Source organism: Sceloporus undulatus, chromosome 5, assembly GCF_019175285.1.
Source record: "Sceloporus undulatus isolate JIND9_A2432 ecotype Alabama chromosome 5, SceUnd_v1.1, whole genome shotgun sequence".
Classification (NCBI taxonomy): domain Eukaryota; kingdom Metazoa; phylum Chordata; class Lepidosauria; order Squamata; family Phrynosomatidae; genus Sceloporus; species Sceloporus undulatus.
This window is the reverse complement of record NC_056526.1, coordinates 69,217,908-69,245,591: the sequence shown is the minus strand read 5'-3', so window position 1 is coordinate 69,245,591 and position 27,684 is coordinate 69,217,908. Positions and strand designations below refer to the sequence as shown.

The 27,684-nt window shown below is 41.3% G+C and overlaps 2 protein-coding genes across 3 annotated transcripts in view; both read right to left on the bottom strand.

Moving 5' to 3' along the window:
- Positions 1-3,791, bottom strand: part of CAV1 (caveolin 1) — a 38,351-nt gene extending 34,560 nt beyond the window's left edge. The window contains exons 1-2 of one of the 2 annotated variants that reach the window (XM_042469815.1): positions 3,648-3,791; positions 1,200-1,364 (exon numbers count right to left, since the gene is read on the bottom strand). In XM_042469815.1, the coding sequence (XP_042325749.1) occupies positions 1,200-1,364; positions 3,648-3,677 (195 nt within the window). In that variant the 5' untranslated portion in view covers positions 3,678-3,791. Of the gene's footprint in view, positions 1-1,199; positions 1,365-3,211; positions 3,438-3,647 lie in introns of those variants that run through there. The other variant, XM_042469816.1, reaches the window with a different exon arrangement.
- A 6,621-nt stretch (positions 3,792-10,412) lies between these two features.
- Positions 10,413-26,223, bottom strand: CAV2 (caveolin 2). Its single transcript, XM_042470284.1, has 3 exons — positions 25,905-26,223; positions 23,695-23,882; positions 10,413-13,767 (listed from the first exon to the last, which is right to left on the bottom strand). The coding sequence occupies exons 1-3, from the start codon at positions 26,055-26,057 to the stop codon at positions 13,617-13,619; spliced, it is 492 nt and encodes a 163-aa protein (XP_042326218.1). The 5' UTR covers positions 26,058-26,223; the 3' UTR covers positions 10,413-13,616.
- Positions 26,224-27,684: the final 1,461 nt, after the last annotated feature.

Below are 27,684 nucleotides of genomic sequence, written 5' to 3'. Positions count from 1 at the left end.
GTTTGAGGAATAGCGTTCCTCCCCAACACATGATGATTCCATGGCAAACCTGGGGTTTGCACCCTATTCTTCTGTATCATCATTTAAACAGGTGCACCACACTGCTGAAAAGCCAGTAAACAGCCACATACAAAAGCAGGAATGGAAAGTAAATAGGAAGAAGCTCCATCGCTGCAACAGGATATACTTCCTTCATGGGACATAACATGCTGTTGATTTATTAGAAGCTTGCCAAGTTTCCCCCAGCCAAAATAAATGTGCAAAATTCTGCACATTATATTCTGGGAAGCTACATCAAGCTCATGCATCAGCACTACCCACCCATCTTGTAAAAAATGTTCAGTCCCGAATGGAATTATCCGACGTTCTGGTAGAGAATGAAAACAAACAGTTGAGAAACAACCCCCAATGTGGTCAGCTTCCTTGAAGAGTCCCTGCCTGGAGCATTTTCTCTGTTGATTTTCCAAACCAAACCACACCACACATGCACACACTGTCCTACACAGTCAGCCCTTCATATCCACGGATCCCACGCACTGGGGAAATAATCAGGTTTGGTACCTCTTTCCCTGCCCTGACTCTAGGCTCTGGAATTCTGAGGATAGTAGTTTGTTGTGGTATCCACAGATTGAAACTATTTTACAAATATATAAATCCCAAGCCTGCACTATAATTTTATGGACAATTCAACACTATACTTTGATATGCTCAAGAGCAGCCCAGTTGTTTAGGAGATGAAGGATAGAATACATGGCAACTGACCTCTGTAAACTATGATTTTGCCATAAGGGACACCATTTTACTATGCTGTTGTATTCAATGGGACTTGAGCATCAATGGATTTTGGTATCCATGGGGGTCCTGAGACCAAACCCTTGCAGATACCAAGGGCTCCCTGTATTATCCTAGCAGTAGTTGGTGCAAAGGCCTATGAAGCTGAGAATAAAACATCTTTAGTACAAATATAACATCCTAGTGATGACAGTAATCTCAGGCTCATTCTTTCCAACTCTTATCTCTTCTGACCGCTCTGAGAGCCTTTAGGGCTGAAGAGCGGGGTATAAATACCGTAAATAAATAAATACAAAATTTTGGACATGAATTTGATTAATTCTCTGGTGGGAGAAAATAAAAAAAATATGTGCATGTGGGAAGAGGAGAATAAAAAATGTTCTGGAAAAATTGTTGAGGCTTCTTACCTTGACCACATCGTCGTTGAGATGCTTGGGGTCCCGGTTGACCAAGTCGATCTCCTTGGTGTGGACGTCGTGGTACTCCTTCTCGTTGATTTCATCGGCCATGGCCTTGTTGTTGGGCTTGTAGATGTTGCCTTGCTCCCTGAGGGGCACCGTGTAGCTGTAATCCTAGAGAGGGAAGGGGTGAGAGGGAGGTAAATATGGGGATCAATCCACAGCAAGGAGGCACTCCAGAAGGGAGATGCTGGAGGAGGAGATGCCTCACAGAAAGAGGCTGTGGGATGATGTCCAGACAGAGACAGCAGTAGACGCTTCAAGCAGGGAATGCCCCAAGGCAAGCTGTCCGTTGGGTTACCAAAAAATGAAATCAGTACTTAACAACACCACACCCCTTGGGACCAGGCACAGCAGCCACTCCTCTCCAGCCGCCAGGGGGCGCTCCTTAGAAGCTGAATGGGAACGCTTGGAGATCTTGGTTGCATCCGCACTGGGGAAATAATCCGGTTTGGTACCTTTTTCCCTGCCCTGGTTGCAGGCTCTGGAATTCTGGGGATGGTAGTTGGTTGTGTATATTTCCTGAGTTGCTTCCAGAAAAACAAAGCTCCTTCCATATATATATCCCCTTCCATATATATCTTCCCCTCCCAGTCTCTCTCTCTCTCTCTCTCTATATATATATGTGTGTGTGCATATATATATATATATATATATATTCCCCTTCCCCCCCTCTCTATATATACATTTAGAGAGAGAGAGAGAGAGAGGGTGAGGAAGGGAGCTGCCTTGAGGAATATATATATATATATATATATATATATATATATATATATATATCCCCTCACGGTTCCTAGGTGGATATGGAGGACATTTTGCAATCCTTCCTGGGCAGAAGGTGGAAATGGAGGATGTGTCCTGGAAAAGGAGGACGCCTGGTGGTCACTTAACATAGGAGGGAAGGCGCCCATTTTCCTTTCCTCTCACTCCCTGGAGCTGCTAAAAGTTGGGAGAGGGATGTTTTTATTTACTCTAATGTCTCTTTGGTTTACTATCATCCATTCAAAGAGCCCCTTAGTTGCCACTTCTTTCTATGTCTCTCTTTCAAGAAGTTCCCTCAAATTGTAGTAAAAGCATTCAAAAGTCACAAAACCTGGTCCTCAACCCCAGACAGAGAAGGGCTTTGGGTTTTTTGGAAGCAACTCCTTCAATAAAATAATGATGATGAAGATGTTAGGAACCGAAACCTCTCTCAGGCTGCATCCGCACTGCAGAAACCACCCAGTTTGACACCGCTTTAACTGCCAGAAGCTTATCTGCGTGCATTTGTCTATATATTTTCTTGTAACCCGCCTTGATCCTTGTGGAAAGGCGGGATACAAATAATAATAATAATAATAATAATAATAATAATAATAATAATAATAACAACAATAATAATAATAACAATAATATATCATTATTATATTTACTTATATAATAATAAATTTTATATCTATCTATCTATCTATCTATCTATCTATCTATCTATCTGTGAGCCGCCTTGGGTCCCTCCGGGGGAGAAAGGCGAGCTATAAATACAATAAATAAAAATAAATAATAAAAGCTATGGAATCCTGGGATCTGTACTTTCTTTGTGAGACGTTTCTCCATCTCTAGCTCTGGTGCCTCCACAAACCACAGTCCTCAGACTCCTCTATTTCACGGCAGTGAAAGCGGTATCAACCCGGATTAGTCCCGCCATGCGGACGCCAGCCTCGGTTTGGCTGGAGATGCCCACGAATTCGGTTGGGGAGATGCTCCATCAAAACAGAAAAAGAGAAAATACAATGCAATACAGTACAATACATTAATTAAAACAAAACAAAACCCAATCCCTTCTGCTGCCAAGCCAAAAGGTGGAGGGGCTCCTCTGCCCAAGTTGCAAAGCCTGGCAAGCCTCTGATGAAGTTTTCTATCTTTATGGAGAAAGCAAGAGCTCCCAGCCCCTTCTCCTCCCTCCTTTTCCCTCCAGCACTTACTGCAGAGGAGTCCCTGAGAAGTTCTCTCTCTCTCTCTTCTCTCTTCTCTTAGAAATTAAAGCCTCCACTCCAGCTTTGCAGGGAAGGAAAGGAACCACCAGCCGGAGAGGTTGTGGGTAAGTGGGGAGGAGGAGGAGGAGGAGGCGATGATCAGAGGGGGAAAGTAAAAGAGGGGAAGCCAGTGCCCAGCCTGCAGATCGGATGACCCACAACAAGGCAGAGGAATAACCTTTTAAACACACACACTCACACAACCCTTCTTGGGTCTTGTTCCAGCCTTGGAGGTGGGGAGAGAAAGAGGGAGTGAGAGGCTAGAGATAAGGGAAAGAAGAGCCAAGAGCAGCCCTCAGTGATGGCTCCAGCTCCAGCAGGTACTTGGAGAAAGTCAACAACAGAGAGAGCCACTTGATAAGGCAAAAACAGAAACATTGCCTACCTCTGGATCCAGGTCTTTGCTGCCAGACATGCTGCTGCCTTGGGCTGGAGGGAGGGAGGCTCTGTCTGCAAGGCAAAGGAAAGGATCTTCCCCAGCAGCAGCAGCAGCAGCAGGAGGAAGATCCTGGATGGTTTTTTGAAAAAGAACACCCTTCTTTCCTTCTCTCACCCCACCTCACCCTGCAGGGCTTGCCAAGTGGGAGGGTGCTCCCAGTTTACATGCCTGGCCCACACCTCCCCTCCCAGGGGTGCATCTGCACTGCAGGTTTAATCCCGGTTTGTCCCAACACAGTGGAGCCCCTAGAGTAGGGGTCAGCTAGTTTGGTAACTCATGGTGTCACCCCCCCCACCCCCACCTCCCTTGACCTCTTCCAAATTTCACACCAAGGGATAAGCACAATACTAACTTTGACCCGTGGATAAGTCAACTCAGTTTTTTGGGGTCAATTTTTAAACCTAAATTTCTAGACTTATACATGAGTATATACAGTAGGTGTTTGAAAAGCAGTGATGTCACCTGGTGCGACTCACCCGCGCCCCCCAAGTGACACCACTGTCACTTCAGCAGTGTGCATGCAGCCACAGATTTCCTCCCCCTTCCTTCCCTTTTTTCCCTTTTGGGACACTTGAGGCAATGCTTCTTTTTGCCAGCAAAGTACATATGTCTGGATTACACCAGGAGCAACTTCAGGTCTGGAGGGGGAAAAAAAACTAGGCGAGGATTTCCTCAGCTTCCAGTTTTCTGCATGAATTCAAAGATATGGAATCAGGATTTAGAGAGCTCTTGTAGCCCTTTTGAGACTCAGTCACATTAGGGCTAATTTCGGCATTAAAGAGAGATTAAGCGCATGTAAAGTATCCCACAAATAAAGTAAAAATGGCGAGTAATTGCAGGAATGATCATCACACACAATTGGGGAAATAAAGCAATATCAGAAATGCAGTGCCACTGAAAACCCAAAAGTAAAAATATGCACGTTGATGCTTCTTTATGATCACTTTAATGGTGGGTTTTGTGCGACGCTGTGTGAAATCGTTTTGCGTAATTATGAGATTTTTCCAGAATATTCACGGGATAAACTCCCAATCTACTTCATGTGATAAACTCCTCACTGAAAGAAAGAAGTTGGCAGCAGGAGCTTTTGCAGACTTCAGTTTGCTTCCTCAGATGCATATAAGTCGACTGAAGTTTAGGGAAGCTCCTGCTGCCAACTTCTTTCTTTCAGGAAACTGGGGTTTTCTGGGTCCAACCATCACCCAGGACAAAAAAGAAGAAGCACAATAAAAACACTGGTAGACCAGGCAAAAAGGATCTGTGAACCCCACTTCCCAGAAGATGAATTGAAGCACCTAGACTGGGCTCTACAGGCTAATGGTTATTCCAGCTCAGACATCAGAAGGGCTGCCAGACCCAGAAAAGCCCACAGCAGTGGAGACAAACACCCAAAGGGAAGATATTTTTACCATATATCAAAGGAATCAGACAGAATAGGGAAACCGGTGAGGAAATTCAGCAAATGCTGCACTCAGCAAAGGACAGGAGAGACCCTCTCACAGCCACATTGTTACAGAAAGACTCCTGGTTCATCACTTTAGATTTAAAGGACGCTTATTTTCATATATCCATCGGAGAAAGCCATCACCAGTTCCTCGCCTTTGCCATCGGGACTGACGTCTTCCAGTACAAGGTCTTGCTGTTCGGTCTTTCCACGGCACCGAGGGTCTTCACGAATTTCAATCCATGAAATAGTAGCCAAAGCTGAGAAGTTCCTTGAGCTGCTTTGCGTGGCGGAATGAAGGAACTGAGGGACAGCAGGCCACTAGGGGCTTTATATAGGAGTGGGCGGGGTTACCGCCAAAAAGTTGCAGAAAGTTACTTTGCATTCTGCCCAGAGATTCCAGAAGTTTCCGAGCATTGCTGCGCAGGCGCAGAATAACCCATTTGTGTGATTTGCAGAAACCACGAAGAAGAAACACATATTTACATGTAGGAATGAAAATAATTGTATGGTTGGGGGTCGCCACAACATGGGGAACTGTATTAAAGGGTCACGGCATTAGGAAGGTTGAGAACCACTGGTCTATACCCTCCTCTCTGCATTTTCCCAGCTGCACATTTGTAGTTTGCTGTTGTGTTCCTTCAAGTCTTTTCCGACTTTCCTGGCAAGATTTCATCGGAGGCTTGCCGTTGCCTTCCTCTGAGGCTGAGAGGATGTGACTTGCCCAGGGTCACCCAGTGGGTTTGATGGCTGAGCTGGGAATCAAACCCTGATCTCCAGAGTCATACTCAAACCACTATGCCATGCTGGCACATTTTCCCCCAACTGCAGATGTTCTCTCTGCTTATCTAGTGTAAGGTTGGGAACTGTGCACCCCTCCAGATGTTGTTGAGTTGCATGCAGTTCATGGCAGTCCTAGCCAACATAGCCAATGAAGAGGAATTCAGAGAATTTTATTCCAATGACATCTGGAGGGCCACATGATTGCAATCCAGCAAGTATACAAATACAAAGCCAGGGGCAGACATCTACTGTCTGTGTTGAAGTAAATTTCAATTTCAACTTTGCTTCTCTGTGTGAAAGTGGGGAAGGGAAACAGTGACTATGCTATCCTTTGACTCAGATGGCAAAATGTCTTGGAATGGTCCCTATGATGATGTGTAATCACAAGGATCTCTGGTGCTTCCAACCCAGAAACATGTCAAGTGTTATGCACTATAGCACTTACATTTCACATAACTGAATGCAGAAACTTTAACTGAAATGGACCCTTTGCTTTCTTTTTTCATGTGGTAGCTTCTGCTGCTCCTCAAGCAGTAGAGGAACTATGGACTCAAACTAGAGGGAGACTTTGTTCCCTGCTGATTCATTTCAAAACTATGGAGATTTTCTACACTTCTGAATCCTCGTCCAAATCCTTACCATCATATGGATCCCAATATGATTACATGTGCCAACATTCTTTATAACCTGTTTGCCTTTTGTGTTGTTCTTTAAGCAAGGTGAAAGGATGCAACTGGTGTAAACATGTCAAAATGTCTCCCTAAAAAGTTGTACTACCTGACAATGGGAATGCATTTAATAGCAAGATCTGTTACTTAATGTTCATTTAAAGGGCTTGTTGGTAGAGATGAACTCAGGCGTGGAAAGACAAAGCTGCAAACTGTTTTCGCTCATAGCGGAAGCATGGAATTCAGGGTGTGGTTCCTGCCCAAAGGAAGAAAAGTGAGTGGAAAAGAAGTAGCCTGAAGAATTGAGCTTTATTATTATTATTTTATTTCCAACATGCTTGAGTGTTCTCCAAGAATGTGAGTTTCAACTTTTATAGAGACTGCTCCCCATCCTGTATCTTATTTTGATATTTCACATTCACTGATGACTGTTTGATATCAAGATCAAACATAGTGGCTGGATTCAGATGACCATTACCAGTGTGGTAACTTGTGGACCTAAGAAAAATTACTTTTTGGCCTACACCTCCCAGAACCATACTGCCTCCACCAAACTAAAAATTGGAGGTGGGGGGAATGCATTAAAGTCAAACATGTCCTTAAACGTAGCAAAATTATTTCTCATTTGCTATAGGCTTTTCTATTCTTGCCCTTCAAAAACTTTCCCATGAGCAGCCTTTTATAGCACAAAGATCTAAATATGGAATATGCGTACAGTCTGGCTTTTTTTGTTGTGCATATCCTTCCCATTAAAATGCATGCACAATCAAACAACTGGAAAACAACAAAATATGTTAGGAGGCAAGTGTAAAAAACAGCAATCCCGCGGCAGAGAGAAAAACAAAAGCATGTGGAAGGATGAAAAGATCTTCCCTTGGCATCTAAAAGTAGGTGTTGGACAAACTTCTCTGGAGAAAGCATTCCATAATTGGAGTACAGTACTATCTCCCAAAACCCTGTTTTCCTGGCTAGCTATCTGTTATGTACCACAAATGCAAAGGCTTGAAAGATGGCTGTTTTGGACTATAATTTCCAGAATCTCTGTCTCCTCACCATTAGACAGAGCGAGGCAACCATCTCAGGTGGCAGATGCAAGGAAAGCAATGGCCACTTCCATTCATTTCTCCTTAGTCCCATGATCTCTTTCTCCGTGTTTGTGGATAGGGCTGTTTGTGTCCCATGACCAGTCCTACACTCTTTAAACTAGTCTTTTATCCTCAGGGTAGTGAAGGACACTATTCCATTAGCAAAGTTGTAAAAAAATTAAATTTCTAGTCCAGCTGGTATGTGCAAAGGGGAGCACTATCTTGACCTAGGTAACAAAAGATCTTGGACCAGTTTCTATTCCTCTATTACTAGTACATTCTGTTCTGTGCACAGTGTGTGTGTGTGTGTGTGTGTGTGTGTGTGTGTGTATTGTAAGCACATGTGGGATTGCAAAAAGGAATCCAGTGCTGGCAGAGTTTACATATTCAGAGTGATAAATTCCAGAACAGGCCATGAAGGATGGTGGTGTCTGGTGAGGGAGACAGAAGGAACTGCTTAGGTTCAAATGTAAGGTATGAATAAACCATGCGGAGGAAGTTACACACCTTTGAAACCACTGTGTGCAAACTACACTGGTGCCTCGGGATACGAAATGATCGGGTTACGAAATTTCCGGGATACGAAAAAGTTGGATTGGCAAAAACTGTTTCGGGTTACGAAATATTTTTCGGGTTACGAAATTCATTTCGGTGTGAAATTCAAATGCTGCAAAGTGCAGCTATAGGCTTTCCAGTGCTATGGAAAAAGTGTTTCGGGTTACGAAATTTTCGGGTTACGAAAGGAATGGCGGAACGAATTAATTTCGTAACCCGAGGCACCAGTGTACATTTATCACCAGTGCTGAGAAATCAGTCCTCTACTCATTTTCAGTAAAGCAGCCATCATTGTACAGTATTGGCATAAAGGTTTGAGAAATCAACTGATGCCTACATATGGTGAGCAGTACAGGACTGGAGGAGCAAACCTACAATGAGACTTAGGGCCTCAACAGATCATGATAAGCACCAGCCTGGGAGCGGAGTGGGGGTGTGGCATCCACATGATGCATGCCCCGATGCCACCGTCATGACGTGCACCCAACCAGAAGGCAGGCGGCATCATGGCGCCCCTCTGCTGCTGTAACCAGATGACAGCGCCAAAGGAGTGCCAAAAAGCCACAGTGTCGGTGGCTATGGTGCCCTTTCCACTTTTTGTGGTGGCTCCTTTTTGTGCTGCAGAAAGGCCAGATTGAGGGTGCAGCGTGTAGTTGTTGTGGTCCCGATCTGGCGAAGAAAAGAGGCAGCTGCAGGGCGGTCTGTTCAGCTTCTACATTTCCTTTTTTGCAGACCTTGCAATTTTTCTTGTTATGAAAGAGTTGATCTTTAGTGAACCTACCCATCCAGTGTTATAGTACTGACTAGAAAATAATGTTCACTGGAGGATACTGCCGTTGTATGTCCAAACAAAGTGGCTGGGATATTTTGGGACTGTGTGCAGTGTGTGTATTCCTTCAAATTGCCTGTCTTCTTATGACAATCCCATGAATTTCATAGGGCAAGGAATATTCAACAATAGCTTGCCAGTTCCTTCCTCTGAAATTTAGCCTACAGCACCTGGTATTCATTGACAGTCTCCCATTCAAGTACTAACCAGAGCTGATCCAGCTTAGCTTCCAAGATCAGATGGGGTCTGCTGCCTTTTAGGATATTTAGGCCATCTGTCTTGGAGCCATCTGTCTGTAAAGTTTGCTCTTTTAAAATGTTTCCCCCTCTTTTTAGTGGTTTATTTACTGAAGGAGAAGCATTAGATATCTGTTGTGCCCTTGAAAAAAGACTGAGTTTAGATATTGCTAAGAGTATGCCCTTTTTGTTTGCTTTAGTTTCTAGTTACTGGTTTTGTTTGGTTGTTTTGGACCCATTGAACCCTAAGATTCCAAGATCTTCTGGAAACTGACAGAGTGCACATATTTATATATATATTCATGCACATAGGTACTTATCAGCTGTTAATTAATCATAAAATACTGTCTACTTTTCAATGACAGTATCTCTGTGGATACACATGATGGTATCATATTAACAAGATAAAGCACTGGGATATCACCAGGTTCCCTAAATATTGTGTTTCTTTCCTCAAAGGTAGCCCAGCTGTAGTTGCCTGCACCCAGGAGCCTTGTATAGTCTGTCTTGTTCCAATTCCAGTTGCAAGCCAAATGTATTCATTTTCAAAGGCAATTTTTAAAATGCTATTTGGTTTATGGTAGAATGCCTGTGCAAAGCCGTGTACCACATTGCATTGCTTTTATAGCAACACCCACACCATCAGCGTTGTTTTAGAATCATTATATCTTGTCTTGGTAGCCCTGATGAGTTGGAAAACCATAGAGAAATGACTCAAATGTTAATATTTTTGTTGGTGTTTGTCAGCAGGTTAATTCACCCATAAAGCAGATACTTTCTGTAAGAGACAGAAATCATATCATTCTAGTGTTGTCCTGGCACAAAGTTGTCACTTCTTCATGGAGAGCATTAGATTACTATGTATTTTTTATCCTGTTTAAAATAGACAGTGAGATGCATTTCAGCTGGCATGATTTAACACTCCAAACATGGCTTGGAACATTGTCTGAACTCAGCAGACCAGCTTAATTCCCAGTCAAGTGTGTAACATTTAACTCTTAAGGATTTTGCAACTGACTGCAAAAGAATTTCAATGTTAGAAAATGGTGTTCTGTTATGAAAAACAGGGAAAAAAGGTTTCTGAACTTTGAGCCTACTTTTAACACACAGGTGTTTATTAATGTATTCTGTTTTACTCACTAATGTGAGGTGCATACACAGTTAAATTCTAAGGTATCCCAGTCCTTGCATGTTTACTCAGAAAGAAGATCTCCTGAACTCAAATGAAATTTATTCCCAGGCAGGTGCATAATTGATTGCAAATTTGGCCACCTAAAGCCACTCCAAATTACAGTATTTAAATTTACAAGCAAAAAACAACCACATTTCCCAAAGATAGCAGCCCTCTTCATTAGAAAAAATCACCAAGAGTTTTATTTCACTGTTTTATACTCTGATAGGTTGTTCACTTAATACCCTTCAATTCTAGAGCAAGGTTTTTGACAGTTTTGATTTGCAGGAGTCAATCAAAATGTCTAATTCATATCTAAAAAGCTGCACAGAGTTGTGGGAATTATTTTTTGTTTTCATGTATGAAAAAAAGCAACTTAAAATATTCAATTAAATAACACTTTGGAGAAAGTGTTTTGGTTTGCACCACAATGAAATTCTTGGGGGGGGGGGAGTACACCGTTACATGAACAGTACAGCTGAGTTTCAAATGAATGCAGGTTGCACGTTGCATGGCATGCACACTGCACTCTTATAGCTATATTAAATGTATGCACAATGACCTTTGGCATTAGGCTTCAATAATAACATAGTTGCAAGACTGGAGACCAGATTAATGCTTCTGTTTCTTTTTGTAAGAGAACGTCCCACCAGCTGAAGTGTCAGCAAAAGGTTTATTTTTGTGATCATTAAACAGTGACATTGCTAAACTGCAAAGGCATAAAATCTTGAATGTTATATAGATAAATTTAATAAAAATATTTTTAAAAATACATATTTGGTATCTTTTGCATAGCTGTATTACAAGATTTAAGTATTAAAATGGAATTGTACAAAGTCTTTGGTCTGATCTGAACTACATATGAGTCTTTTAGTTGATGGCTTGGATACTCTAGAAGAGTGCTACTCAGAATGGTGGCCTTGTAATGATGCAGGTCCCTCAGCCAGTGGCTGCCAGTCCCTGACAAAAGAATGAACTCAATGGCACATATGGGGGAAATGGTTGCCCCCTCATACCCAGGAAGCAATGATCTGGACAACAAACTCCGGTCGTTTAGAAATTCATTGGCCTTACTCTATACAGATAGTCAAGTGCTACATGCTGGCATTTCTGCATTTCTGCACATGGAAACTGCACATATCAGGAACACAGATCAGCAGACATTCACATCCCCCTGTGCAAGAAAATATCCACAGATTGTTGAGTTTAGAGATTGGTAGCATCTACTTCAAAATGGGATACTCTGGCCTCTGAGGCACAACAGGATCCTGCATTGACTTCTTGGTTCAGAAGATAATTCAAGATCCTATTTTTTTCCTGTGCAGAAACCTTTGCAGATTGTGTGCATGGTATAGCCTTTCCATGCCCAACAGCAGATCACCTGAGCATCCCACATGGCAAGAATATCAGGACTGTAAAAATAAACCTACAAGGTAACCTATCCAACACCATTTACACAGAAACAAAGTACTGTATATACAACCAAGTCAAAAGGTTCATTAAATAAAGAATTAGGATTTACTGCCTACTCCAAACTAACACCTTATCTTGAAGAGTGATTTTTGGAGCAATGCTTCGTCTTTGTTTTGATCCTTAGGAATCTGAATAGCAGAAGTATTTAATTATGTCCCTTTCTTCACACAATTTTGTGTAAAATTTTCAAGTGTGCTTCTTTGAATTCCGAACTCAATTCACATCTCCTGAAGAAATGGATAACATTCTAAGACAGAGAGTGAAAATCATAAAGATGCTTTTAAGAAATACATCCTTCAGGATAAAGCAATGATAAGTCAGGGTTCTCTCAATTGCCTGAAGGATGGTGATTTGTCATCCTATGTTCTCTCAAAACCATGTAGAATTATTGAAAATGTTTGTCTGTTCACTTGAATGAAAGGGAGTGGCTACAAGCATTCTTCTTTTAGCAGGGGCTCTCCATGTGTGCCTAATGCTTGTATAGCTGAGTTCCATTTTGTCAGAAATTCCAGTGCCTGAAATAGGAGTCTATGAGCTGGAACCTAGTCTGATGTACTACCCAGGAATGTCTGTACATAGGTTCTACAGCAGGAGTAGGCTATTGATCCCACTTTTATGATCCCTGAACCCCCAAATCCCCCAAAAGAAAGTATGATTTCCAGGCATTTTTTTCTCCCAAACCATACAGAAAGCCTCCCAAAGGCATAAAAACATGTGAAAATATCCCACCACACAATCACCCTAGAACCTGTACTATCTTCCATCTCTGTTCTCCTCTGAAGCCCCTCTCAAAATGGTGACAGGAAGTGATTAAATGTCATTTGAGAGGGACTGCAGAAGAAGGTGGAGGTATTTGGACTTACTGTCCATACAGAAACTATGGGGAATTGGCCGCTGGCCCCTCACATAGTCGATCACCATTATTCTATAGCCTTTTTCCAGAATGGAAGAAGGGAAATGCAACATTAGCCTCTGTGACTGACAATCAATATGTGGCTTTTGGATTAGTTTGGCGTACTCTAAACATTGGTCCATGGCTGATCAATAGGACAAATGCATTCTAGGCTCCAGCTCAAATGCAATCTATGGCTCAAATTCCCTGCTCCCAGTACTAAGTTACAGCTGCCCATGGACTCAGCTCAGTACTCTGAGGAAGCTTCGCAACTGGATTATGCAAGAAACTGATAGATTCTACAAGGAATCAGCTGCTGAGGAAAGTGGAAGTGTGACCACTGGAATTTAGATAATAGATGAAAACCGATATAACTTTCAAGAAAACTGTGCACTCCAAAAGATATGGATACAGCCGACAGAGCACATAGTGAGATCCCCCATTCACACTTCAGAGTAGCTGAGTACTATGATGACGTGGCCATGTATATCCTCAAGGACACATCTTTAAGAACCAGATGAATTTACAGTACCATTAAATAAAGCATTGCCAAAGCTTGTTATTTTTCAATTAAAAACATGGCAAGTTTTAAATAATTCTTTCCCCTTCCCCAGAGCAAGCTTTCTTTCTAGAAAACAGTGCAATGCAACTGAAGAACAAAAAGCAGCCAGCCATTTAAACAGTAGTACTTTTGGAATGAATGGTTAAGTGTCTCCATGCTATGTCAGCAAGTATGTTTAACTTGATGGAAGAGCGGAGAAGTGTCCAATCCCAGATGTTCACTCTTGGTCCAGACGTATGTCAACTGCAGCAAAGCACCTTCCTACACTGCGACACATGGGTGCAACAAAAAGGTCTGTTATGCTCTTCCACATAGCCTGCACAGAGGGCAATACCAACAGGCAAGACCTTATGAAGGGCACCACAATCCTATAAAAGAGAAGATGAAAGGAAGGTTTAAATAATTCGAGTTAGATTTTGAGCTACCAGCACATTAAATCCAGCCATTCCCACTGTTTATTAAATCAATCTACTATTGTTATGTTATTTATACTCATACTGTTATACACCATCTTTATTTGTCATGTTTGTCACTTTAATGTACCACCTCTTTTGGATGTGGTTTGACAAATCCTGAGGCCTTTTCATATTAAAAAAATGTAGTGTTATGATTCTACTTTAACTGTCATGGCATCCTATCCAATCCTGGTGTCTGTAGTTTGGTTAGCGGTAACAGAGGAGCTCTCTGGCTGAGAAGTCTAAATAACCATCTCTAAATGGCAAATGTTGGACTGCAACTCTGGAGACCAGGGTTTGATTCTCTGCTTGGCTATGAAATCTACTGGGTGACCTTGGGCAAGTCACATGCTCTCAGCCTCAGGGGAAGGCAATGGCAAATGTCCTCTAAACAAATTGTGCCAAGAAAACTCCATGATAGGTTCACCATAAATTGGAAATCACTTGACAGCACACAACAACAATAACATATGGCAAATCTCAGGATTCCACAGGATGTTGCCAAGTTAAGCATGATCATAGCACTATAACTCTATAATGTGAAAGGGCTCCAGGACTTGATATAGCTCTCGTACATCAATAGCAAGATAAAACTGGACTTCTAAGTCCATAGAAAGGCAAGTGCCTACAAAGGCTAATTGCTGGTCTGTAAAGGCATGCACTATAGCCTCTTGGTAAAGAGGCTTACTCAGGAGTAAATTTCCCTTAAATCATATGTCAAAGTAGGATTGGGCAACTGGCCCTCCAACTATTGTTGGACTGTAATTCCCATCCCATTCCATCGGCTATGTTTGTTAAGCTTGATGGAGGGTCACATTCCACTGTTGAAGAGTGGAGTTTTATGAGGTATTGGGAAGCTAAACGCCTGATGATGATGATGATGATGATGATGATGATGATGATGATGATGATGATGATAAACAAGTACAAGTATACTCTCACCCCGCACCCCCGGATATATTTGAGATTAAACTTTCACAACCAGACTCAGAAGATATTAGATTTTAAGAAAATTTTAAAATCAGTTTTAAGATAAGCTGTGAAAATTTAAGCCACTACCCTAGTTATCCATATGTATTAGGTCTTACTTTCAAATAAACAATTGCACTGTTATTTTGCAGATGTTACTGTTTTTCTTGTGTGTGAGAGGCAACATGGTGTAGTGGTCTGAGCATTAGACTACAACTCTGGAGAGCAGAGTCTGATTTATCACCATACAGCTTTTCATATATCATCTCAGCAGCCATCTCTAGCTAGACCATACTTGAAAGGAAAGGTTAGGTAGATTACAGTTGAAGGGAAAAATCCTGGAGGATTGTTGCCAGTTTAAGTAGTAAATAGTGTAGTAGTCTGACATGATACTCAGCATCTTCATATGCTCACACCCATCATTTAGAAAGTCACAATCAGCACAATAATAATTATAACAACAACAACACAGTCCTGTTACCAAGAAAGCTGAAAAGAACTTTGAAGAAGTTGATACAAGATTGCAGTTTTGGGAATTAATCAACATCCATAGTCAGTTCATACAGTACATGTAGTGAACACCTCAGATCCATGCGTGAACGGTCACCTAAGAGTATATTTATACTACACAGATACATCTGCTAGATATCACTTCAATTGTCATGACTCGCTTTCTGGAATCATGGGATTTGTAGTTTTTTCATGTGTTTAGAATTCTTTCCTAGAATGTTCTGGTCCAGTTCTGAACTCCAGCTCTTTGTTCTCTAGCAGAGAATTCTAAGTATTCAATCAAACTACAAACTCCTGGATTCCATAGCATGGAGTCCTGAGAGTTAAAGTGGTATCAAAGAGCTATAACTGTATAGTGTCACAAGATGGTCTCTCCAATTTGATTAGATTGCTAAAGTAGCAAAAGTATATTGGGAAAGATCTAAGATCAGTGCATTAGCTAGCTATATATTCAATTAGTCTTCAAAAATGCTTTGCATTGTTAAATGACACAAGATTAAATACCTAATGACTGGCAGCAAACACTTGGCACTGACATCAACAGTTTTGTATATACACATCCCTACTAGGAGATGACTGAAAACAATTGCCATAAATTTAATCTAGCCTTACAATCAGCGTGTGAAAAATCGCTGTTCTAAAAACAGGGCAGGGCAATGCACTGAGCGATCTTCACCATACAACACACATGAAAAGGATTACCACATGTGATTCTGGGTGGAACAGCAGGGATATTATAAATGCCAGGCTTTCTCCAATCTGAAAGGCAGAGCGTGTACTTTAATTTTCCTTGCATGCTTTTTAAATCTATTATACAGTTTAAATCTGAGTACAAATTAAGAACAATTTGGGGGAAGAGAAACTCAAGACTAGGAATAAAATTCTACTGGGCTCTGAGGTTTGAGGCAAGTCCTTTAATGAAGCTAATAGAAATGTTACCAAAATAATTTGCCCACACAGGGAAGGAACTCTGTCAATATATTTTCGAATATCTTTTTATTCCCTTCTATCAGTGTTTCTGTGTATTTAGAGGCATATTCTTTTAAATAATATCTATCTTTCCTGTCAGGTCCCTCCACTGTTGGCAGTATTTTTGCATCAAATGTTCTGTACATGTAAAGCATAATCAAGTATGTAGCACATATTTCCCTGCCCCAAAAAATTAATTCTGATGAATAATTCAAACATGGAAATCTATACTATTTGTAAAAGTGGCCTCTGTAGTGAGAGGTTAGCATGAAAAATGCAATTACTGTACTTTCGTAACTTTTCTTGTAGCCTACCTGTTTGTAGATAGACATCAATCATTTGTGGCCTAATTAAAAAGTAACACAACATAGCTTTCATGCTTTTAGTTTTGCCTCAAAACAATTCTTGTTACAAGCAAGTAACTGTATGCCTGAAACAATATATGTAAAAGGTGCCCTGGTTAAGCCAAAGGACCTATGGCGTTTTTTATGGCACTATTTTTTAAAACACACACACACACACACACACCAAAACAAACTAATAATTTTTTCCACTGAGCTGCATGTTGATATTAACAATTTAAAAAAATCTTGTTTATATCCAAGAAGCTCAGGCCAGTCTGATCCCTATAATTACTGTTAAAATTTGGCAGATGTTGATTTTGTGTTAGTATGTCACATCCATACAAATTTTTGCTGCAAGGCTCTGTTGTAAAACATATGTAAATATGTAATGTAGTTGTTATTTTTTGTCGTTTCATCTTCAACTTAAGTATGTAGCCAAAGGAAAGGAGATAGATCCATGCAAGCGACATAAGAATGTAGAATGGCAACCTTTCCTTAACAAGCCTGCAAACAGTTCAGCGAACAACTGGTTGGTACTGGCATGGGTTCAGATTGTTCATACCTAACAGATAGTGTAACTATGGCCACCAGCGTAACTAAGCCAGCAAGAGGAAAAGATCCAAAGTAAGCTAAAAGTAACAAAAGCTTTCAACAGAGAGAGAGAGAGAGAGAGAGAGAGAGAGTTTACCCCCCTCCCCCGCTAAAAAATAGAATTTCTTTCCTACTCAGATTTTTGTACATGTGCAAAGTTCAGGCAGTGGAGAGGTAAAACTGTGCCCTTCAACACGGGTACGCAACTGCTCCTCTCCTCACTGAGAGTTCTGGGTGCAGAAGGAATGCGAGGTCAAGTTCTTATGTGAATACTTGGCATGCTAACACTGTAACAACTCCTCTCTGTTGGCACTTCAGCAATGCTTCCTAACTGAGGGTTTCCAAAATGCGTCTCTACACATAAGATGGAATGTAGTCTCTCAACACACAGGGCTCTTAGGCTGGTTAATAACAGGGTCTCCATTTTTTAAGCTGAAGAAACCAAATATTGTGGCTGGAAATACACCCTCTTTAGGAACTGGTGGAGGCAGTGCAGGGGCAGAGCAGTGGTGGAGGGGGGAATCCAGCAATCCCCACACCACTGGAGTTGCTTTGGCCCTTTCCCAAAGGACACTGGGAGTGCTTGAATGGAATTCACTCCCTGCCCTCAAAATAAGCAACAGTTGCACACTCCCAAACCAAAGGGATTCCACAGGAAAACAGAACAATAGCCCCATGAGTCCACCTCCACAATTTTGAATAAAGACTGCTCCCTTGAGGCAGAAAGGGGGGGGGGTTTGAAGGTAGGAATCAGGATAGTACAAAAATTACATGATCTTAGTTATTCTCCTTTTTGGGAAGGGAATGCTGATTTATGGAGTCTTTTTATTTTTTTCAAATCTTTGAACATTAAACCAAAGGCATCAAGGGATGCATCTATACTATAGAAATAATGCAGTTTGACATCATTTTAAAAGAGCTTTTAAAGTGTATTTTAAGTGCTGTAGCTCAATCCTATGGAATCCTGGGATTTGTAGTTTTACAAGGTCTTTAGCTTTCTTTGCAGGTGCCTCATAAAATTGCACATCCTGGGATTCTATAGGATGGAGCCATGGCAGTTATAGTGGTGTCAAACTGCATGATTTCTACCGCACAGATGCACCCAAGGAGTCCTGCATCTGTGTATACTGATCTTTATTTGCAGGACATAACTTGCGGCTCTCCTCTCCTGTGTATCTGTGTTCAGATACAAGGTGTGTGGTGATTAAAAGTCAACTGGAGCCTTCCTAGTGGTGGTATCCCATTTGTGGAATTCCTTCTGCAGGAATGCCTAGCTTACATTCCTAGGAAAGATCTTTCAAGTTTATCAGGTCTTTCAGTGAATTTTAATGCATTTGGCATTTTCTTTGTTCATGTAGTTCATTCTTGTATATTTTAAGTGAAGGGCAAAACTACAGTTGACAGGCAACCTGCACAAATATATGAGCATCCACCCATATTAGTAATCACTGCACCATGGCAGTTGCGTTTCATTATTTACTACACAGATACAAACTCTTTTCAGATGAGAGACCTCCGCTTGGAGTAGGACCATGCCTCTTGGCCTTGCCTCCAGTGCTGTGCATTGACCCCATTTTGCTTGCTGACATCCATTCTAAACCAACCTTTGGTTTGACAGAGTTTTGGGACCTGAACTCCCCAAACCCTTCACTATTGACCATGGTGGCAAGGACTTCTGGGAGTTTAAGTCTAAAGCATCTGCAGGATTGTAGGTTGAAAACAACTCAACCACAGCTGGAGAAGGGGGAACCAGCTGTACTCATGTATACAGTCCACTACATGATCAGAAGGCCAGAATGATCAGGGCTTACTAGGACATGAGAAGCATCTAAAACAGCAATCTCTTGCTTGAGAACTTGACCAACAATACAGGGTTTGGGGAGATGAGGTAAGCAGTAGTGACCAGTGGCTTCCATGTCAGTGGGGTTGATAATCCACTCCAGGTCTTAGTCTTAACTGTAGATGAGACATTCAAGGTGCTGAACCCTTTCTCAAAATAACTTCAATACTTGAAAAACTGATTCAGACTGGCCTAAGCCCAGAGGGGATTCACCACCCCAGGGGCATCTGCACCATCAACCACTGGTATTTTCAGGAGTGGAGCCAGCAGAGGTGGCCTACTCCCTTACTCTCATCCTCACCTGCTGCAAACCAGGGTTCAAAGCATTTGAAAAGAAAAAAGACTCTCTCCAAGGGAAGGAATAATGCTGGGGCAGTAGGCATGTGCGTCCCTGGAGGAGGATGCCTTCTTCTTCCCTTTGTGGCCAAGTCCTTCAGGCTTGGTAGTTTTCAGCTGTCTAGCAGAGAGACTATTTCTTTTGATGCTGAATGTTTTCCCTCTGATGCTGTTCTTATGCTGTTCCCTCTTATGTTCCTCTTATCTGCTTTGATAAACCCTCATTAAAGGTTTGCCTCTTGTGAAAGGCTTCACAAACAGGCCTTTCTGTTAAGGATCTGAATCTATGACCATTTTAGCTCTTCTAGCTCAGTGTCTTTCTTGATTCCAAGCCTCTAAAGGAATCCAAGATGACAAAACGTAGGCTGTTGCACTTTGGACATCATGAGAAGGGAGGACTCACTGGAAAAAACAATAATCTTGGGAAAGGTGGAGGGAATTAGAAAGAGAGGAAGGTCGAATGCTAGATGGATGCATTCTGTTAAGGAGGTCACAGGTATGAGTTTGCAGGAACTAAGCAGAGCAGTGGAGGACAAGGAGTCTTAAAGATATCTCATCTACAGGACTACCATGGGTCGAGATCAACTTGAGGGTGGTTATTAACAACAAAAAATGTTCAGTATGATAAAAGAAAGGGTTGTGCAGAACATATGTTCAGAAAATGCTATTTTCTGTTTCTTTTTGTTTAATGATTTTTTTTCCTTCTGTCTTAGGAATTCAGGTATTTTTGCCTAGCCCTTCCCAACCCTACTCTTCAGTAATGGAAAGGATAGAATAAACAAAAACCACACAAGTAAATAATATGAAAATGTTTTGTATAATATGAGCTTTATTTTGGCTTGTTAAGATTCATAGAAAACCCTCTTTCCAAAGTATACACAAAGAGGTTGGACTGTGTTAGCACCTTGAAGTTGATATTGATGTGAAATCTATTTAGTCTACCTTTGTCCATTTTGTCTTTTAAAAACCAGAGTGATTTTGAGCATGTTAGTTAGGTTAAATATGCCAGTTTCATCAAGTCTATACTCAAAGGGTGCATCTACACTGTAGAAATAATGCAGTTTGACATCACTTTAAGTGCTGTAGCTCCATCCTAAGGAATTATTTTATTTCAAGTTTTACAAGGTCTTTAGCCTTCTCTACTATAGTACTCACAAAACTACAAATCCTAAGATTCTGTAGAATGGAGCCATGACAGTTAAAGTGGTGTCAAACTGCATTATTTCTTCAGTGTTGATGCGTTCTTAGAGTGATCCAAGGGACTGACATACTTTATTGGAGAAGTATGCCAGGCTGCAGAATGAATGCAGCTTTAACTGCCATGGGTCAATGCTATGGAATTCTGGGATCTGTGATTATGAGAGGTATTTGATCTTCTATGTCAGAGCTCAGTGGTGCCACAACAATCTAGAAATCCCAAGATTCCATAGGATAGAGCCATGACAGTTAAAATAGTGTCAAACTGTATTCATTCTGCAGTATGGCAGCAGCCCAAAACCCAGTTATTTCCAAAATTTGGTCCTACAAATGTTTTGATCTTCAGTTCCCAGAATTCCTGACTGTTCACCAAGCTGGCTGGGGCCTTTGGGAATTGAAGTCTAAAACACTTGGATGCCCAACATTTGGGAATTCCTTCCTTACAGGATTCTGTGAATATAGCTTTGGTGAAACCATAATAAAATATGTCATATGCCACTTGGCAACCCCCCCCCCCCAGTCTCAAACAACGCACTACAAAGAACAAGCAATTAAATTTGGAACCAGCTAATGTGAGATAGAGCCCAACTCAGCCATGAATGCACAGAATGTGCCTGTTCTCAGCTACAGCAGCTGTAATGCTTTGGAGGGCAACAGGGATGGTGCCTCAACACACCTGATATTCTGCAAACCATGCTAACTAAAATCGATGGGTAGGATCAATACCAAGAGTATAACGGTGCACAAAATTAGAGATGGTAACTCTACTTCCCAGGATGGCCAACAGTTTTCCTTATGAGGTTCTTCCAAGGTCACTTTCCTATCTACTTTGATTCCTAAGAGTGACATCTTGAAATGCCATTATGACAGGATCATACACATGACAACACAAGACAAAGGGGCTCATGTCTAACATACTGTAAACCACTTACAGAGTGCTTAGCACTATAAAGTGGTATAGAAATGTAAGTGCTGCCCTCATACATAGAGATACATGTTCAAGAGGGTAATTAAAATATGTTTAAAGAACACACCTACTAATACATGCAACGAAAATGGCTTTTCAACAGTGTGACATTAACAAGTATGTTACTACAGATAACAATCTCCTTCACTTCCCTGCTCCCTCTTGAACCCATGCACATGTTTATTATACATGATTTGGACATGTATACAAAAAGCAAAGCTGGGGTCCTCCTCAGATTATGTGAATTGAATCACCATTGAAAGGATAGCAGATTGTTAGTTATTATGATTGTATGTTTTACTATCAGGAAGGCAGAGAAGCTTTGGTAAAATTTTGTGCCTCAGGTGCCAAAACAACTCAGTTCTCCTCAGATGCCATGTGCCTTGACTCAGATGTTGCTCTGACTCAGGCAGCTAAATGCCTTGGGTGGCCCAGACAGTTTTTGGACAAGTGTTCTCTTTGCCTCAGAAACTGATTTGTAACGTGAAAAGAACCAGGACTTTTAAGATTATTGAGAGACAAAAAAGCTATGCTTGCAGAGTCCCACTGAATTCAATGGGACACCAGGCTGGATTACACATGCACATTTATCCCTTGATAACTGGAATCAAAATGATAATTGAAATGGAAAGGTATTCTACAGATGACACAGACAGAAGCTATCACACAAAACAAATGCTTTTAAAAGGATCTAATCTGTACATTCAGTGGCCAGTTATTATGTGGAGAGGTCAAGCAATGTACAGGCATGTGTGAACATGCCTTTACTTCTGAATGTGTCAACCAAAACTTCAGTACAGTATGAGAACATGCCAAAGGAAGGAATGACTTCAAATCACTTTGTACATTTGGGTTGTAATCCTTTGTATACTTGTATGAAAGCAAATCCCACTGAACTCAATCAAAAATCCTCCAAACAGTGATACCTTTATTGGCCAACCAAAATGCACAATATACATGTATACATTATTTTGTATTTTGGTTGGGCAATAAAGGTATCACTGTTTGGTGAATTTTTTTATTGAATTTGGTAAATGGCCAATACGGCTACCCATGGATGCCCACTGAACTCAATAGGTCTTATTTTCAATGAAACATGAACAGGGCCAGGCCCCAACTCTCTTTCTCTCTCTATATATATATGTGTGTGTGTGTATCACGTGCACCATGAAAGCCAGCATCGTGTAGTGGTTTGAGCATCAGACTATGACTCAGGAAGTTAGGGTTCAAATACCAGCTCGAGCATAAAAATTTACTGGTGACCTTGGGCAAGTCACACTCTCTCAGCCTCAGGGGAAGGCAATTACAAACCACCTCTGAACAAATCCCACATGTAGGGAGGGAGCTGTGCTGCATTGCAACTCCCAGCAACCCTGGCCAGTATAGCCAATAGTGAGAAATCCAGGGACTTGCAGTTCAGAAACATGTAGAAACCCAAATAATTCCCATCCTTAATATAAATAAGATGGTAGAAGGATATCAGCCTAAACTAAACAGCTGAAAAGGTGATGATATACCTGGCTCTTTCACACTAAACAATTATAGCACTGTGATTCCACTTTAACTGCCATGGCTGTATCCCACAGAATCATATTTGTAGTCTGATGCAGCACTACAGCTCTCTGGCAGAGAAACCTAAATACCTCTCCCTGAATTAGATACCAGGATTCCATGTGGATGTGACCATGGCAGTTAGAGTTTAAGGACTCCGGAAGTCGTAGCTCAGAGTGTATCCAAATGTTGTTGTTGTTGTTGTGGGCCTTCAAGTCATTTCCAACTTATAGCAACTTTAAGGTGACCCTATGACAGGCTTTTCTGTGGCTGAGAGTGTCTAACTTGCCCAAGGTCACCCAGTGGATTTCCATGGCCAGCAGGGAATCGAACCCAGGTCTCCACAGTTGTAACACAATGCTCAAATCACTACACCATGCTGACTGTCAATTATTTCTATACTGGCCTAAGTCTTATTGTGAGTCTTGACTAGAGTAGACCCACTGAATCAATGAGATTGACCTATGGAATGGGTCTATTCTATTTGGCACTAAATGACAGGATGCCAGCCACTGTGCATGGACAACAGTCACAATGCAGCAGACCCAAGATGGCAGAGGTCTTACCAGATGTGGAGGCAGCTGAGCACGGCAAAGAGGAGTCCTGCGATCAGGGCCAGGGGAATAGCAAGGAAAAGGGTCAGGAGCTTGTAGATCAAGTATTTGCTCAGCTCAAAGAGTGCATGGCTGCAGATCCAAATGCGATCAAAGGAATGAGTGGAGGCCGGCTCAGCAATCACATCCTCAAATCCTAGCTGGAATGAAAACACAGCGGGTGTCATTAGCAACGCACACACACAGACTCTGCTCTGAAATACAAATACTGGCCAGTTATACAAAGAGAAAAGGGTTTAGACAGCTGGAGGGTCAGAGAGCTAAACTGTATTTTTTGGCTGCATCTGCACTGCTGAAATAACGTAGTTTGACACCACATTAACTGCCATGACTTGATGCTCTGGAATCCTGGGATTGGTAGTTTCATGAGCTATTTAGCCTTCTCTGTCAGAGAGCTCTGGTGTTGCAATGAACTACAATCCCAGGATTCCATAGGATGGAGCCATGATAGTCAAAGCAGTGTTAAACTGTGTTAATTTGGCGGTGCAGATGCAACCTCTGTCTCCTCAACTGAAAGAAAACATCTCCACGGATCAAACAGGCACCACTTTGGTGCTCAAAAATGTCTCCCTCTGAGAGATAAACAGAAGCATGAATGAACCTGGAAATGCAATTCTGGCTTGCTGGTAAGCAACAAACAGTTGTGATCCTATCAAGACAATTTGCCTGCCTCCCAAAACACTGAAACAAGTAGGAAAAGAAAGGAGTGGCAAGGAGTGCCTCTCAGAGGGAGACATTATGTGTGTGTGTGTGTGTGTAAATTAGGATATGCTATACATCAATGTACAATAACACCCCAAATCCACAAAACAGCGATACCTTTACAATAAATAATTTAAATCAGTTTTAAAGCATTTTAATGTGTGTGTGTGTGTTGTTTTTTTTTTTTTTTTAAAACCCTGGTTTTCAAACTTTTTGTAAAGGTTTTTTAATTTGTTGTCATGGAAGCCATCTTGGGTCCTGGCCTAGGAGAAAGGTGGCATATAAGTAAAGTAAAGAAATAATAAAATGTATTGGGTCAACAAAAATGCACAAAATACATGTTGTAAGCTTTCAAAGCTCCATTGGCTTCTTTACCAGGCAAAGAGATTAAAAATCAATAGTAATAATAATAATAATAATGATAATAAAATAAAATATATTGGCCCAACCACAATGCACAAAATACATGTTGCAAACTTTTGAGGCTCCACTGGCTTTTCACCAGGCAAAGAGGTTAAAAATCAATAATAATAATAATAATAATGTATTGTGCTCACCAACATACACAAAATACATATTGCAACCTTTTGAGGCTCCACTAGCTTCTTCACCAGCCAAAGAGGTTAAAAATAAACAACAACAACAAATATATTAGGCCAACCCAAATGCACAAAACACATGTTGCAAGCTTTCGAAGCTCCACCAGCTTCTTCATCAGGGAAAGAGGTTAAAATATGATGATGATGATGATGATGATAGTATTAATCAATTTTTTGTTGTTGTATGCCTCCAAGCCATTTCTGAATGGCGGGGGGGGGGGTTGTGTTGGCAAGTCCATTGGGAAGGAGTTTGCCCTTGCCATCCTCTGATGCTTAGAGAGTGTGCCTTGCCCAAGGTCACCCAGAGTGGGTTGGATTATTATTTTTAATATATATATATATATATATGTGTGTGTGTGTGTGTGTGTGTGTGTGTATGTGTATGCTTTGATATATATATATGTGTGTGTGTGTGTATATGCTTTGATATATATATATATATATATAATAAAATATGAATATATATATATATATAAACAATAATATATAAATTTTTATTTATATATCTATATGTAAATTTTATATATATATATATATTAGTATATATATATATATGTTTTGAGATTATATATATATATATATATATATATATCACATTAATTATATATGTATACTAAAATAATATATAAATGTTTTGATTAATTTATATATAAAAATAATAATAGATATAATGTATACACACACACCACACACAACACACACACAGATAGATGCCAATGGCAGCTAACTTCCAGGCTGGGAGGGAGAGAGGCTGCAATGGCTTGGGGAGCTGGCTGGAGGCCAGGGCTGTGGGGCAGCAGGTGGGAGGGGATGCTGCTGCTGCTGCTGTGGAGCCCCTTCCTGAGTCCTGGGCTGACCCACCTTGAGGTGTGCGTTGATTCCGTGGGGGTCCCTGTCGGGGCTCTTCTCCAGGCTCTTCTCCTCCTTCTCAGACAGAGCTGGGCTGCCGCTGCGCTGGAACCCGTCCTCATCCATGAAGATCTGGGTGTCCATTTTCTCCTTCTCCAACCCCATGGCTGGCTGGGGGGCTCCCTTTCTTCCCCAGGTCCTTCCTCCCTCCCTTTCCCCCTTCGGAGGAGGCAAGCAAGGAGCCCTGGCTTTCTCCCCAGAGGGACCCACCACCAGCTCCACCAGGCTGGGCAGAGAAGGCTCCAGCAGCAGCAGCACCAGCAGCAGCAGAGGCTGTGCCTGAGTGGCTGAGGCGCATGCTCCGCCTGGAGATGGAGAAGCCCAGCAGGAGACAGACTTTGGGGAGAGAGAGACCTCTCTCCTTTGGGCTAGATTTTTCCCACGCCTGGCCTTCTTCCCTTGGCAGAAGCATTTGACTTTGATTTTGAGTATTTTATTATTTTATTAAAGACTACAGCTAGGATCACACTGAAACTGTATTTTTTTAAAAGAGTTTTAAACTATAAATTTTAATAATGTAATGTTTTTCATGGATTGTTCGAATAGTTTTTTCTTTTCAATTTGTATTTTGCACATTTGCAGCGTTTTAACTTGGACTGTTTTTAGGTTTGCAAGCCACCTTGAAGTCCCTGTACTGGGAGGAAGGTGGGATATAAATAAACAGGAGAATTTTATTTATTTATTTATTTATTTTTGATCCCACCTTTCTCCCAAAGTGGGACCCAAGGCGGCTAACAGTAATAATACTAATACTGATAAAGTTTTATTTATATGCCGCCATTCCCGTAGGATCAAGGTGGCTCACAACATCAGATATATAACACAACGTACGGTTGAAATACATCCCGCTAATTCCCGACAACGAAGGGCCAACACATCTGATAGTCCTGATCAGGAATCTGAGGCTACTACTGTCAAAACAATATGGAGAAACAGAATGATTCCCATTTAGCAAAGGGGTCAGATAAGGCTGTATCCTGTTACCCTACCTATTCATCTTATATGCAGAACATATTGTAAGGAAAGCAGTCTTGGACATGGAAGAGGGAGGAGTGAAAATAGGAGGAAAGAATATCAAAAATCTGAGATATGCTGTTGAACATAAAGAAAACAAAAATAATGACCACAGAGAACTTGCACACATTCAAACTAGACAATGAGGAAATAGAAATAGTAAAAGAGTTCTCATATATGGAATCAAACATTGATCAGAATGGGGACTGCAGCCAGGAAATCAGAAGAAGATTAAGAATGGGGAGAGCAGCTATGAAAGAACTAGAAAAGATCCTAAAATGGAAAGGCAGACAACTGAGCACAAAAGTCAGAATCATGCAAGCCATTGTATTCCCTCTTATGTATGGATGTAAGAGTTGGACAGTCAAGAAAGATGACAGGATGAAAATCAATTCATTTGAGATGTGGTGCTGAGAAGAGTGCTGAGGATCCCATGGAGAGCCAAAAGGACAAACAAATGGGCCCTAGAACAGATCAAGCCAGAAAGGAAGCCAAGATGATGAGACTTAGACTGTCATACTTTGGACATATCATGAAAAGGTATGAATCATTGGAAAAGGCAATAATGTAAGGAAAGGTGGAGGGGAGTAGAAAGAGAGAAAGGTCACATGCAAAATGAATGGATGGACTTTACTAAAGAGACCATGAATATGAGTTTGCAGGAGCTGGGCAGAGCAGTAGATGACAGGGGGCCTGGAGATGTCTCATCCATAGGGTT